This window comes from Mus caroli, unplaced genomic scaffold, assembly GCF_978045245.1.
Source record: "Mus caroli unplaced genomic scaffold, Mus_caroli_1 scaffold_17, whole genome shotgun sequence".
Lineage (NCBI taxonomy): Eukaryota > Metazoa > Chordata > Mammalia > Rodentia > Muridae > Mus > Mus caroli.
The window spans coordinates 60752752-60769135 of record NW_028227272.1 but is presented as its reverse complement, the minus strand read 5'-3'; the positions used below and the strand labels follow the sequence as shown (position 1 = coordinate 60769135).

Below are 16384 nucleotides of genomic sequence, written 5' to 3'. Positions count from 1 at the left end.
GCAACATTTATCACACAAAATGGAATAGTTTTAAAGCACTTCCTGTAATGCAACCCCTATTAAAAGGAAAAAAAAATCTGTATCTGACTTCAGAATCTCACAATATATTTGACAGGGCAGGAGAGGTTACAGACAGTGGATTTATGTTCAGAGATTTTTATTATCTTTTGCTATCTCTTGGTCGTAGGTCATGGTAAATAAAAGGGTGAGGGGACTCTGATTTGTAAACCTAATACAGTAGTTTTCGTAACTATTCACCTGGGTTTTGAATTTATAGTAAATTTCTTTGTTGGACTTTGTGAACAGATCCTTAATCATGAATAGAAACTCTTAGTTCATAGCCTGGAGAGGCTGGTCCTCTTGAATCCATGTGCTTATAATCTTACAGATCCTCTGAGGATGAACTAGAGTAGACAATAAAGATAGAATGATTATTTACGTCTTCGGTTCTTTTATAAATTTTCCATTTCCCTTATAGTAGCAACCGGAAGTGATGCTCATTAATCTTTGTGGAACTACTTTTCAGGACCTCCATCTGCACCAAGAAATGTTATCTCGAACATAAACGAGACCTCGGTTATCCTGGACTGGAGCTGGCCCCTGGACACAGGAGGCCGGAAGGATATTACCTTCAACATCATATGTAAAAAGTGTGGGTGGAATGTCAGGCAGTGTGAGCCGTGCAGCCCCAACGTCCGCTTCCTCCCTCGGCAGCTTGGACTCACCAACACCACGGTGACAGTGACAGACCTCCTAGCTCACACCAACTACACCTTTGAGATCGATGCTGTTAATGGGGTGTCAGAGCTGAGCTCGCCACCGAGACAGTATGCAGCAGTCAGCATCACAACTAATCAGGCTGGTGAGTACACATTGGCAGTTTCAGACTTCAGCTGCCATGACCAACCAAGCCTTGTATGGACAGAAAAAAAGAAAAAAGAAAAAAACAAAAAACAAAAAACCAATAACCCAAGGTTGCATGGAGAGATGTGAAAGAGACCCTAAATTCTTCTCTAATCCCCTGCTTAGATAATTTTGGCACTTTACTAATTCAGTTTAATTCTCTGGTTCAGAATAAACCAGAGTTGCAAGGAGATTTCAAAACTACTCTAAATCTACTACTATCTCGTTGGGATTCTTTGGCAGTAAGGGATCCCTTGGCACAGGTTTAAACTTGAAGAATCTAGCAGGTATTCAATGCTTGCAAAGGTTACATAGATATTGTAAAAACTATGTGTATTTTTATACTGGTTAAATGTGATTCATACATAGTTACAAACTTATTTAATATTTCAAAGAATTCCTGCGAGTGTCACAGGTTTTCTTTTCTTTAAGAGTAGGGAAATTTAACTGAATACAAGCAAGCTAAAGTGGTCAAGCATGTATTTGTTTCGAGCTTTTAAAAATTCCTGTCACATGTGACCTTCCCCAAATAATGTACTATTAATGTGAAGTTTTCTCTTAACTTTATTTTTGGATTATTTTACCAAAGCAGTAAAAACAAAACAGTAACATCTTTCTTGCCTGTCCCAACAAGGTTCCCTTAGCTATAGTTAACAAATATGATCCCTACCTGAAATTGTACAATGTGTCTCCAATATGACTCTGCTGAATGGTGATATTCATACCAACTGGCTCAAGTTCTAACAGTTATAATTCAGTAAGTTAGACGAGGAATACAGCTGAAAAGATTAGTCCTCAAATATGCTTAATTATCCCTAAACTTCATATCTTATCAAAACCTCGTCCCAGAATTAATTCATCAAAAAGATATACCTCAGCACTTGCAATGTCTAGCCACCTACTCCCTTGAGGAATCCCTGACAACACAGTTGAATATTATTCCTTCCTGAGTATATACTCAAACATGGACCTTTCTAATTCTCAGTCCCAGTTTTTGTTTTTCAATAACTTTGCTTGTAATCTCTCATCTTGATGAAAAATGTAGATATCTGTAACATTTTTTCACAGTGAGACTTGAACATCATTGGTGGGAAAAGAGACTTTCAATGGCTTTATCAGCCATCACTTTAATCTCTCTTAGCAAACTTGCTTTGCCCCTCTTTATGCTGTATCCTTGTCCTACTCACTCTGGCTTTGACTTTACTGAAATTAGTGGTATCTAATATTTACAACTAATCGTATTTTAAAGTATGCAATGGGTTTATTTAGCTGTCTATGAAAAGATGAGTAATATTCATGTTACTTATTGCATGACTCTGGTTTCTCCTAGCCAGCGAACATGGGAAGTCTACAGTTTTAATTATATGGTAAATGATTTACTTAAATCGTCCATTTCAAGCTGATTTACATCCTTTAAGCAGGAACATCAATCTGCTCTCTAATAATCCCCTAAGTCAAACAAAAATATTTGAAAACAAGCAAAAGCTCCTTATGTTCTATCTTATCATTCCCCTCTGGCTTCCTGGTTATACATTAATCAGAAAATTAATAGTTTTAAATACACACAGTGAGTGAGGAGAGGTAATGGGGCATCCAGGAGAAGGTCAAGACCTTACAAAATAGATGAGTTTGTGCTTGCTAACTCCCACTGCCAGTTACAAATCATAGCATGAGGCAGGGATCCAACAGGCTTTAGCTGTGACTCTTTCTAAGTCCACTCCCATTTTTTTAAAGAGCAGTCATAGATTTGCAGTGTATAACAGAAATGATAGATTCATTTCATGATGTTTATATCATTTTGTATGCCATGGGGTCACAGGTCATTGTTCCATCTTCAATCCCCAGGGTAAAGTATGTAAGCATGGCTATATGTAAGCAGTACTGTCCCTATTGAGAACACGCCTTTGTTTCATTTTATTCTTACTCCTGAGAGGGTTAACGAACTGGTAGTCTTATAAAAATAATACCCCTGCCTGCCTTTGGAGGGGTGTGATTGTGTTTTAGCTCCTATTCTCTCTATCTTGGCTTTTAAGGGCAAGCATGAATGTGTCCCTTTTAATTTACTTTAAGATTGAGTTTCCTGATCCTTCTTTTGATTACATTGCAAAAGCTTTGTGATAACCACTTGATAAGGCACCTTCTAAATCATAGAAGATGAGGTGGTTAAACTCTGATTACTTTTCAGTTCTTAATACTTTCACAAAGTCAGTAAGATAAAAATAAACAAACAAGCAAACAGACAAGCAAACAGACATGGGTAACTACATGAACCTTAAAAAGCCCAAGTCAAACATGTAGAGGAAGAATTACAGATTGCAAGACAACCATCTTAAATTTACAGCATGAAAGGTACTTACAGTACCCCCTTCAAGTAGGGATATATCAGTTCTAGAAATGCATATTCAACTGCTTGATCATCCATCTGTTTAGTCCTGGTCTCCACCACTGGATCCATGGCTCTAAACATCTTATAGCAGATAACAAATTAAGTTTAGAAGAAATGGCTCAGGCAAAGAATGTATAGAATTTTGAGTGCTATGTTCACAGGCTACTGGTGGAAAAGATCCAGACGCATTCCCAGCGTGTCATCATGACTTTAAACTCTTTTTCTCCCTACCCAACTCTACTTCCACATCCTACTCATCCTTCCGTTCAGAGTCATTTGCCAGGAGGTAGGACAGGGAGCTTGATGGAGATGTCTGTCATGACCAGCTACAGTAACCCTGGTTCGTGCTGTGTGTTTCCAAGGGATTCTAAAAATATTCAGCACAAAAATTCCCTCATCCTCTCTAACATTCCACGACTGGATCTCATCCTTCACCCCATCATTCTCAGATTACTTTCACCCCACTTCTTTCTATTTGTTTGTTTGTTTATTTATATATTATTTAAAATAATATTTGAAAATTTAAAATGATTCCTTTTATGAGATTTTAATATAATTACTTTACTCCCCCCCCTGTTCTCATTCAAAACTCTTTCTCATACTCCTTCCTGTTCTCTTTTAAATTAGATGCCTCCTTCTGCATGATTTGTTCTCACATATAACCATGTCCTTTTCTCTCTTCTCTTTCCTCCCCCTGACCCCTCCAGTAGCACCCCTCGCTAGCTCCCTTTACACTCGCGGTCTCCTATTCTTTGTCATGTTACATAGTCCTATATAAATGCATAAAATATGAATATGATTTTCCCAGTACAATTACTGTTACTTATATGGATATAATTTTGGGGATGACTAATTGTTATTGGATCACCAATTAAAAGATTCATCCTGCATTTGTGCATGCGCACATGTACACACACATGCTAGTGTAACTCAATAAAATATTGACTTTAACTTTTAAAACAAACTTAATGTTATTTCTCCCACCTCCCTTCCTTGTCTTCTGTAGTTGCCATTCCTCCCCATTCTCACTTCCCCCTACCCTTCTTTATGTAACTGTGTCCTGTATCCATTCTCTTTCATGCTCCCTCTCTCCTGTGGGGACATTCTATTTCCTGTTCTTCCTACTTTCTGATGTGACTCCAGGTCACATCTGAAGATGTGGAGCTGGGAACCACAGATGAGAGAGAGCTTGAGGCCATCTAATGTAAATGCAGTAGCATCGGGACTCACTACATACTATTTATTCTAAGTTAATATAATAAGTTAATATTCTAAGTTAAGATTCAACTAAGTTAAGTTGAATCTCCTTTTCGGAAATCCTTTTAACCTGTGCCCTTCTGTTTTCTTTCTTTCTTCTTTTTCTTTTTTTCTTTTGTTTTCTTTTCTTTTGTTTTGTTTTTGTTTTTTGAGATAGGGTTTCTCTGGTAGCCCTGGCTGTCCTGGAACTCACTCTGTAGACCAAGCTGGCCTCAAACTCAGAAATCCGCCTGCCTCTGCCTCCCAAATGCTGGGATTAAAGGCGTGCGCCACCACGCCCGGCTCTTCTGTTTTCTTTATTGTTTTTGTTATTGTTTTGCTCTGTGTGTCTCAAGTTATTCTTTTTCTTAGATTAAAAAATCTCAAGGACAACCTGAGTCATGATAACCTGTGAGTTGAATTGCACATGTTTGCTGCAGCTTTTATGAATTGTTCTTCGTGATCTTATTCTACTTTTTTCCAAATTTTTTCTTTTTTTCTTTTTAGTTATTGGCAGCTTCTGTCCAATTCCTCTTCTCAACCCTGGGACCCCATCTGACTTCCACATGTGCAGGCCCTGTGAATGGTGCCACGTTGTGGGTTCATGAGTGTGTCAGCCCTGTTGTGTCTGGAACCTATTGTTTTCCCAGTGTGATCCAGCACCCTTCTCCCAGCATCTTTGCCTCATTGACTATTATTTTTTTAGGTGCCTATAAATTTAGATATGTAGATTCATATACATATATACATACAAACATATTTCTAAATACCAAAATTCAAATTGCTCAGGCTACATACTGCTACTTGTATATTTATTTTCAGGAGTGACTATTTGGTATTAGATAACCAGTTGGAACATCTCAGCATCTCATCATTAGTAGTAGGCCTTTGTGTAGAGTTGAGGGTCCTGGGTTTTCCCCTTGCCACTTAGGCATTCCTATTGTTGTTATTCTTGTTCAGCGCATATTTGAGCAGGCATAGTGAATCTCATTAGGTAGGTGCAACACCTAATACTACAAGGAGATACAATCTCAAAGCAAACTCCCCAATCCCTTGGTTCCTATGATTTTTCTACCCTCTCTTCTGCAATAACATTTGAGTCTTGGGTTCTGGGGTTGTTTTGTAGATATACCTGGTTTCATGTTCTTTGGAAGCACATTTTCCTACTTTCTCTGGTTTTACTTTAACTCTTTGTCACCTATAGGGAAAGATCCAAGCTTATCACTTTCCTGGATCTTTTATTTTTTTTCTTTAAGTCAACACTGAAATCATGAATGTATATATAGAATTTGTGTAAACATGATCTTTGCCCATAAGTGTCAAATGTTAAAAAAAAATAAGATAATAGTATATATTATGACCATACACATCTGACTAGATTTTTTTCAAATTAGTTTTTAACACAGGGTTTATCTGTCTTTTCCTATCTTTCATTACTTAGGAAAGTAAATTGCACATAACATGCTATTTTACTCCTAAGTTTTCAAGACAACAGTTTGAAGAATGGTACACTTGGGACTTCAATAAAATCAAGACATTAACTATTTTCTCCCCATAGTCATCAAATTTTGTCCACTGTACTACTAATATTCCTGTAGCATGAAAAATTGTTGACTATATTTTCATATTTTAGCTATGACAGAGTTTTATCCACAGTAACAAATAAACAGGGCCTTGGATATGGCTCAGTGGGTTCCTGTTTATAGTGAGGTCAATTTTCTGTATCAAAAGCAACAACAAAACAAGAAAAAATACTGATAAGTAAATTTAACTATAAATTCAAATAAAAGAGAATATAAAAGAAGTTAATTTTTACTTCCTATTTCTAAATGATTGCTATAACTGCAGACATTTCATGTCTTTCACTTTGTACATAATTTACATATAAAGCAGAGAGAAAATAACTTAGGTTTATTTATGCTTCCTACGGATACAACATTAAGTTATCTACAAAGGGATGACACCTTAAAGACTGCTTAACGTATTGAAAGCATTTCCACTATCAGCTTTCATAAAGTGATTTCTTCTATCCATTTAATTTAATAATGAAAGCTACAGCCTTTCTAGGAATAACAGGAACTATTCTTTTCCCTCCTAGTCAGAGCACACTACCAGATAAAAGAATAAAACTAAAATTCCAAACACAATTTCTCTTTGTTTGTTTAATTTTGTCATCCCAGGACTATCAGAACTTTACTACTAATGAATTTTAATGTCTAAACAGATTCTGTGGCAAATGTGTTGAAGATTATTTTACTTGAATTTATTTTAACCAATACTTAACATTTTATTAGTTATGGGACATCATGTGACGTTTCACTTCTTGTAAGTGTCCAACTGTTCATGATGGCTCACGACTCTGACTTTTGATCCTTTGCACAGATCCCACTTATCAAAAAGAGAGGAAGATGCTGCACTTACTTACAGAAGGTCCATCCTTTATTTAAAAATCATCATTAGTTGTTCTTATTATTTTTGAAGTCTATTTTAAGAAATTCAGTGTGTAGCTAAAAAGAGTCAATTTTAATTGTTCTCAAACATAAGTTAGTGTACAATAGACAATGTGAGGGAAAAGTGGTATATCATTAGTTTTGTTTGGTTGGCCCAGGTTTGTATGTGCACTGGGTCAGGCATTCTTCATCTTTTATCTTTGTAAAGTAATACTATGTGGACCCCCTAGAGACATAACATTCTATGGCTATTTTCAGATAACAACTCCATTTTTGCTTTGATTAACTAGCCTTCTTTCCCTTATTTCCCTTCTATTAAAATGATTTTAGAAAAATTTTCATAGTTGACCCTTGAGAAAGTTTGCCAATGTTGAGGACTCTGTGTTAAAACAGAGTACATTTCTCGGTGTGAATTTATTTGGTAGAATAAAACTTTTGTGGATGAATCTTACCAATTTCATCAAATCTGATTATTGTATATATATGATATTTAAATTAAAATATTAATATAAAACACATAAGTAATAACCAGGGTTTATAACTACTTGAATTCATATGTATACATGTGAATATGATTATTTGTTAAAATGCATGATGAATTGAGAATACAAAATTCTAAAGTTCTCACAGAAGTTAATGAAGTCTAAGAGATCTGAGAAAATAAAGCTTCACTCTTGACAAATTTAAACTAGGATAGGTGTGTTTGTGTGTGTGTATGTGTGCATGTATGTCCACATGTGTAGACATAAATATGTTCAGTTGTGCTCCATAGATATAAGGTAGATTTTGTATATATTTTTCTATAGTTTGCCACCTCAATTTGCAGTTCATCTTTGTTTAGAGACTGTCCAGTGACCATGCTGTCCCCTTGGGTCTATGTATTCATGTTTCCCCTAGTGCTGTGGTTACAGGTGCATAGCAACTCACATGGATTTTAAATGGTTGCTGAAGAACTGAACTCAGATAGTTATGTGTATACATGAAACACATTAGCCACTAACTGAGCAACCTAGTTTTTCTCTTAATTATCTTCCATGTTCTGTTCAGGTTATGTGTGTGGTAGGATTTTTAGATGGGAAGGATAATTGCATAAAACTGTATTTTATATAGTGCTGGTTATCGGTTGAGTGACCAATGGTCAGTAGTTTTATTTATAATTACCATGTGGAATATTTAACAACAGATTGACTCTCAAAGAACACAACAGTATTTGGAACATCCCTGGTTTTATTTGGCAACTTGATTAGTTTCTATTTTATGTGTTTCCTGAGCATTGACACAACACTTATTATGAGCCAACATGACTCTACCACATGCACTGTGGACCAAATCGTGATTAAGATGTTGCAACTATCTTCAAGGAGCTCTCCATCAAGGGGTTTTGCAAAGTTCTAAAAACCCTGCATGAAATTGATTGCGCTGGTCATGACAAAGCAGGCAGGCCAGCTGCCAAGAGTCTCGAAGAATGTGATTCACCTGGAGCTGAATGAAGACAACTAGTAATTTATCTTATATTCACAGAGAGTAGCTAACTCTATTCAATAACATCATCCTTTTTCTCTGTTACTTAAGCATGATAGTTAAAGCCTACTCATTCTACATGATTCTAACACAAACACCACCACCACTAACCCTAGAGAGAGAGAGAGAGAGAGAGAGAGAGAGAGAGAGAGAGAGAGAGAGAGAGAGAAACTTATTTCATGAATTTGAGACATCATCCTAAACCTAAATTCATAGCATTAAAACTACCTATCACAGAAGGTTCAAGATTTTAAGGTCCATCTTAGGTATATGATAAGTCCATGTCCCCTCAAATTGGAAGGTGATAGATGTGTGTGTGTGCGCGTGTGTGTATACACACACACACACATATATATATATACATAAAGAGAGATAGAGAGATGGATAGATAGTCAGATACATATATACATACATATATAAATGATAAATGGACAGATATAGATGAATAAATAGATGATAGTTTAAAAGAGATAGACGATAGTTAATCATAAGTAGATAAGATTTAAATAGATATGTAGATAGAAGAAAGATGGATAGTTAGATAGATAGATGACAGATAGATGATTGATGGATAGTAAAAAGGTAAACTATGGTTGGTAGATTTCAAGGACCTTCAAAGAGATAGAAAAGATACACTTTCAATTAGGGTTTTAGTTTCTTTTGCCATCATAAAATACTCTGGATTTGAGGGCGGGACTTGCAACCGTCAGAAAAAATAAACTCCTTTCCCTTGAGGCTTTACATTTTTTCAGAGTATGTTTATAGCTGTTCATATACCCTGCTATAGATCAATCTTTAGTGTTATTAATTAATTTGTCTGTTTTTATACCTGCTTATGGAACAAGCATTTTATTGGTACAGAATGTAATATTCTTCATAGTAAAATACATCTTACTTCTTTATATTACTTACTTCCCTTGCCACCAGTAACCTCATTGAATGAGATGGGCATTATTTGTCATCTGGTCACTGAAAATAAGAGAAAATACATTTTTCTATGACCTGGTGTGTATATATATATATATATATATATATATATATATAGAGAGAGAGAGAGAGAGAGGGGCAGCATGAGAATCACTGATAAATATGGGAGTTAAGAGCAATCTCTCAGTACAGAAATGCACTAGAGCAATAGCTTAAGTCCTTGGCATTTTTTTTCTAAATTAACATCTCACAGGAAAAATATTTGCTTTCAGAGTCTTACATAGAGTGCACATAGGCTAGAAACTTATGAGGATGCACTGAAACACAAACTAAAATTATTCTACCGCTGAAGCCCAAGGACAAGCCCAGAACTTGTCTTCTCCAATCTTTGGAAATAGAAATCTATTCTTCTCATTAAGAACTATGTTTCTGAGTGTTACATGTAGCCTTGGTTACAGCTTGAAAACTGATATGAGGAGTCCTTCGTAAAAGAACCACAGATGTTCAGTGTGTGATATATTTCCTTTTTACCCTAGTGGCCTTTATAAAAAGGGCTTGAAGATCAGCTTATAACAAGTCAACTAATGACATGATATAGAGAGGCCCCTGGTTCAGTGGCTGTTATTACAGCTGTGTCTCATTACATATTAGATGCTTAGAACATGCTTGCATTCCGAGTGGCATTTATCTTTTGAATTTCAAACATTCCTACCATAAATAAAGATTTTATGCTTTTCAAAAATGTTTCACAGTTTAGTCTAGGGAATACTGAAAGGTCACTTTGACTTAATGACACTTTCCCTTCAAGGACTCCTGGAGCTAAGATGTGCACTTTCTGAGTGCTCACCTCCACAGACCTGTGTTACTCTTTTCCTCTGCCCATTTCCTGCTATTCCCTGAGCCCGGAGAGGTGATAATAACTTGAGTTTCACAAAAACACCAGTGTGGGGGACCAAATGAGAAGTGGCCTTTGAATATAGCTTAATAATTTCCTCTTTTTGACAACTTTCTAATAAGAGTTATCTAACTCTAACATAAATGATGACAGTACTGCTGCTGGAAAAATGAATTTGTGATATGCATTTTTCTTTCAAAACCTAAAATTATAACTGCTTTTTAAATCTATTTAAAGTAAGACCTTTACAATACTCCTTCCAAATTTCTAGTTATAATTAAAAGAACTTATCCTTTCATCATTTAACAAGTAAAATTTTAAGCAATTTGTGTGAGGCGTTGCCACTGTTAATTAGTGACCACAGTTTTTCTTTTAAAAATGAAAAGCAAGAGTGTGATCCCTTTTTTGTTTTACAATTATACATACCTGGTAGCTATCTAGTGTAGGCTCAAATATTTTCCAAGATGAAACTATCTCCTATCTTATAGAATGAACCATTTTAGGAAGAAAATTCATTTCATGTGTCTTTGATTCTGGAAGAAACCCTGCCACGTTCCTTTTGTTCTCCAAATATTTGTTGACTTAGATAGAAGATTAGCCTGGGAGTTATTTCTGCTTTAACAACTGCTTCTCTGGGAATGAGCTCTGCCCCACCTTTGTGCTGAGGCAGCAGCTGGCCTGGCCAGTTCCTGCAGTTGGTGCCAGGCAGCTGTGTTTCTTGTCTGCATTTCTTTATGGACCCTCTTACACGCACTGTAGTCACCTGCACAGCCTGTTCTGATTTGATTTTCTTCCTGTCACAAACACTACAGCCAGAACCTTCCCTATGACTGCCCCAATGAGCATCCCAGAGAGGAGATGGAACACAAAGACATATTCCCTTGAATGCATGCCTGTGAATGTGTGTGAGAGAAAGTGTTGGGAGGTGAGACATGGAAGAAGGTGCGTACCACATGTGATGGAGTGTTTGTGAAAAGTCCCAGATCATATCTCACCTGGGAAGAGAGGCCAAGAATGCTGATGTCCTAAGTCCTTGTCCTGCAAAGAAGAGAAACCAGCCCCATCAACAGAACCAAACATAGATGCAAAGGTCAAAGAGTCACATTCCTACACAGTTAAGAGGGAATGATCTCATAGATCGGAGTTATATTTAACTCAAACTAAGAGATTAATCTGATATATATTGTATTCATCAGTTTTGTCCTAAAATTTTACTAATAGTGTTCATGCCAACAAATTGATAATATTGGAAAGGTGGATAGCAATGGCATTCAAGAAAATACCCCTTGAAAGCACCGCTCACCCCGTGTAAAATGGCAGAGATAACTTTATTTCACATATAGTTTTAGTTTTGTGAGTTGTTTTGCAAAGCACTTTTTGAGTTACATTAGTATATGTTAAATCCTCTAGAGAGTCAGTGTGTGTCTGAGTGTATGTTTATGAAGGCAGACATATAGAATCTTCATCAGAGGAAAGAAGGGATAGAGAAAAAAATTCTTTTGGTTTTTTGAGACAGGGTTTCTCTGTATAGCCCTGGTTGTCTTGGAACTCACTCTGTAGACCAGGCTGGCCTCAAACTCAGAAATCTGACTGCCTCTGCCTCCCAAGTGCTGTGATTAAAGGCATGTGAGTGAGAAAAAAACTTTTAATAAATTGGTATATGCTATCTTTGTTCTGAAAAGGTCAAAGTCCACTGTGTGTGCTGGCAAGCTGGAAACCTGATTGACTGAACCCTGCTACATCAAAGTTGGCAGGTTAAATTCAGAATTCTGATTTAGCTGTTTTTCTTTTTTCTTTTTGTGGATTTCAGCCAACTAGACAAGGCCCATCAATATTGTCATGTGTGCTATGCTTTGCCCCAAATCTCTTAGTTTAGAATCTTACTTCATTTGGAAAACACCTTTACCTTGATAGCAATACTAGTATATGACCAATTATCAAGGCTCCCTGGTTAGCAAACTTGCCATATGAAATTATCGCTGTTCCCCACATTGGGGATCTCATATGTTATCTCTTTGTTACATGAATTGCTACTCCACAAGTTTAAGAAAATTACTAGAAAAGGTGAAAACAGACAGTAGTCTTTGAATTTTAGACATTAGCTGTATAGCCCTGCTGGAATTCTCTTCCTCTGGCTCTTGGTGTTTCTTTAGGACTCTTTCTTTGAATTTTTCTTGGGAAGGATTATCTGGCCCCTAAAAAACTTTCTCTCTTTTAATCCTATCCAAAACTATGAGGAATTTCTAGAGCTCATCTGGATGATCTCTTGCAAATACCAATTTCTTTTAAATTAAATCCATATCTATAATAGTTAGAAACTATATCAAATGGTGATAACACTACATTATAGCATATGTGCTGGGAAACATCACCATGTGAGCATGTCAGAGAGTAGAGGGTTACCTTCTTCTCACACAGCCTGTTGATAATATCACAGGAGCAATGTCAGAGATGTTGAGGTAACCTTCCGAACACAGTATTATCTTGTGTTCAAGAGACCTACTTAGGTCCAATAAATAACTATGCCATTTACATGCAAGCTCTTGCCAATCATCTTTGAGTAGCAATAATGATGAAGGCCCTCAGCTTAGAGAATTTTAGATTCAAAGTTCCTAAAATAACTCTTAAGAGACTTGCAGCATTCCAGTATGTGCTGATTTTCAACCAAGGCTACAGATTAAGAGAGACTTTCTGAAAATAATGGGGAGATACCTAAAACAACGCAGATCAACCTGGCCAGAATGCCATTGGGATGCTCTCAGGAAAAGACGTTTCTTTTCCAGTCATAAGATGCAGACAGTGAGGATGTTTACATGGTACACTCACTCAATGTGAAATTCAGTGCACTGCCTGGCCAGAGCTCATGCACCCTGAGTTGTATGGAATACAGAAACCATTAAAATACAAATTTATGTAAACTAATATTATCTTGGTATCAAGAACACAACAATAATTTATTTATGTTTTATACAAATTAAAACATCGTCTTTTATTACCAATATTTATTGAATATATCTGATTGTATGTGGATTTTAGCATTTGTTTATGTTTGGATTCTTCCCAATCTTGTCATAGAGTAAAAAGAAGCTTGTCAACCATTATAATATAGTTTACACAATACATTAACTGATCATCAAATGTTTCCTTCTGTATTTTGATTATCCTTTGTAGCTCTTTAAACATTTCTATAAAATTCTGTTCATGTCTGGTCTGTATTGAGGGTGGGAGAGGTCATATACTTGCCTATACAGGTTCTTGGAATTGATAAAAGAATCGAAGAACATATTCAGAAGCTAGGCAACATGGTTCATGCCTACAAATTCTGTATTTTGCAAGTTGATTAAGAGGGCTCAAAACCAGGATGTCCAAGACTGTAAAGAGCAATAACTCACTGCATTTCCTATTGCTATTTTTTTACCAAGTTTTGTTATCTTTGAACTAGGAAGAGATAATTAACAGTGTCTGTTGCTGTCAGTTTAACCGCTAGTCTTGTTAGTCTTGAGCTGTTTGAAGCTCTAGGCATTGGTTCCTCTTTAACTTGACAATTGCTTAAAAGCAGCTGGCATGCCATTCTCACTCACTGAAAGGCCAGCTCGGGCTTAGTGCTAATCTAGCCGTGGAAGACAGCACTTGAAAATGAGTTATAATCAGCCAGGGGATTTTCCATTATACTGTTTGAAAGCTGTTGCCTTTAGAAACCTTCCACCTCCCTATCCACCAGGTTTTTACCCACCAGTGGCTGCTCCATATGTCCCAGAGGAAGCTCACAGACTGGCACGGAAGTCCAGAAGGGGCCTTAGGAGATGGCATTCTAGATGTCTTTTCATTCATCTTCCTTCTACATGGCACCCCTATGATCACTTTTATAACTGTCTGTCTTAGTCTGTTGTGTGCTCCTATATACCACACACTGTGTAATGTAGGTTGTTGGCTATGGTAATAATTATTACACAGCTGTTATTGTAGAGAAATTTATGAAGGAAAATATATTAACTAAATTTAGTTTGTGCAGAGAAAATGAATCACAATGAAGAAAAGAAATGAGAGGCTGGAGATGTGGCTGGTTCAGGAGACAGCTGGATTAGTATATATGAGTCCCTGGTACCCCATTCCACATCTAAAAACCAAAAGTATGGGCACGTTGGTGGATGCATTTATCTCTTAAATGATTAGGAGTTCAGTTATCCTAAACTCTAACCTATACAGTGAATTCCAGGTTATAAAGGGATATAAGAAACTTGGTGATGATGATGAGCAGGAGGAGGAGGAGGAAGAGCAAGAAGAGGAGAAGGTAGCAGTGGTGACTTCTAGTCTATGTTGATTTTTGGAGGCCTTGAGGTGGACAATGAAAGTTGGCTTAAGGATTTTATTGTCACAAAGCAGAACAAAAATATTAAACACCAGAAAAATGAGCAAAATATTTGAGAAGGTCATTTTTCTTCCAGCAATTTAGCTCCCAGCCATGTAGTTCAGTAATATCATAAAGAGTACAGAGTAGGTGATATCTACTGGAAAATGATTTTAGGGCTTCAGGATTTCAGGGATATGAAGGATTATGCTTGCAAAGAAAACACATTCACTTCTACTTGTATATGTAAATATATTAATTTTAAGTTTTATTTATTTATATTTTTTTCTTGCATATTACATCCTGATCTCAGTTTCCCCTCCCTCCTCTTGTAATAACTTCCATTTCTTAACAAAATTTGTTTGGAGTGAACACATACTCGCTTCTATTTCCTAACAAACTGAGTTAAGAATATACAAAATACTCTTTAAGGTACCTTTTTATCCTGGGTCTTGGCTTTCTGCAGTGCAACAGCCTGATTCTCTCTTTCTCTCTGTATATTCCTTTTGTCTAATATCTATATACATCAATGTACATGTATGTGTATGCATATGTATAGCATATGCATATGCCTAGGCATAGGCATATATGTAAATATATATGTATATATGTATGTATATATATACACACACACACACACACACACACACACACAAACACACACACATATACACATTGGTGTGATGGCCTTGCCTGACCAAAACCACAGACTGATTGGGCTGTTGTGTTGCTCTTTAGTTCTTAGTTCTCTGCCATAGTATTTGTCAAAGACACTTGAAAAATGGTACTTATTGAATTTTGGGTTACTATTTATACATATACAGAATTGCTTTCATTACTGATCCAGCTCTGTACCATCAATACTAACAAGCATAAAGGAATGAGAAGTGAGTAGAGCCAGTGTCACTGTCTGCTGCTTCCCCCTTCACAGGGGTCTGTTACCTGCAGTCTCAGTCATGCAGTTTATTCACCTAGTCAGAAAGGCATTTAGATTTTTCTTTAGTTTGTAGCTATTATACTGGGTTTGTTATGAATGGCTAGGATGGGGCAGACAGGGGAAATGTTGATACTTGATGCAATAGAGAGAGAGATAATCTGGCCTGTGGTTTAGAAAATATATATGTATCTGCAAGAAAGATGGGCTTGTTGACAAACTGATAGTAACCCAATTGAGAGATAGTAATCTGAACCAAACCAGGGAGAGGAGATAACTGAACTATCAGACATTAAAAGAAGGCAGTGTGGTATAAATTACTCAGGTATGAATTAAAGACCAAGGGAGAGTAGCCTTCCATTCAGATATAGGCATTACTTAAACAGAGTGAAACTAAGGGGGCGATTGGGTCAGCGCTCAAGATCACAGAGAAGAGATATTTTATATGTGATGCAGATCAGGTAAACAGCAGTTATTCCTCTAGAGAATTGTAGAAAATCAGCAAGTGATGAAAAATGTCTGATTATGAGGAGAGGGGATCCTTAAATATTATATTTTATATTTGCAAGTAATAAGATTTAAAGAGAAAGGGGGTGATCAGTCATAGATAAATATTTGATTCTAAGTTTTTAATGAAAAATAATTTATTTTCATATTGTTTCCAGTCCCATACTCTTCCCAACTGCTTCCTCCCCCATTAAGCACCAAGCTTTATGTTCATTCTCTGTCTGTTGAAGAAAGGAACATTCCTAGGAGACATAGTTTCACAGCAATGCCTTCTTCC

At 36.5% G+C, this 16384-nt stretch overlaps 1 protein-coding gene across 2 annotated transcripts in view; it reads left to right on the top strand.

Annotated features, from left to right (window-relative positions):
* Epha3 (EPH receptor A3) overlaps positions 1-16384 on the top strand; it is a 306595-nt gene that overhangs the window by 199532 nt on the left and 90679 nt on the right. For both annotated transcript variants that reach the window (XM_021185614.3, XM_021185613.3), the window contains exon 5: positions 527-862. In XM_021185614.3, the coding sequence (XP_021041273.1) occupies positions 527-862 (336 nt within the window). The remainder of the gene's footprint in view (positions 1-526; positions 863-16384) is intronic.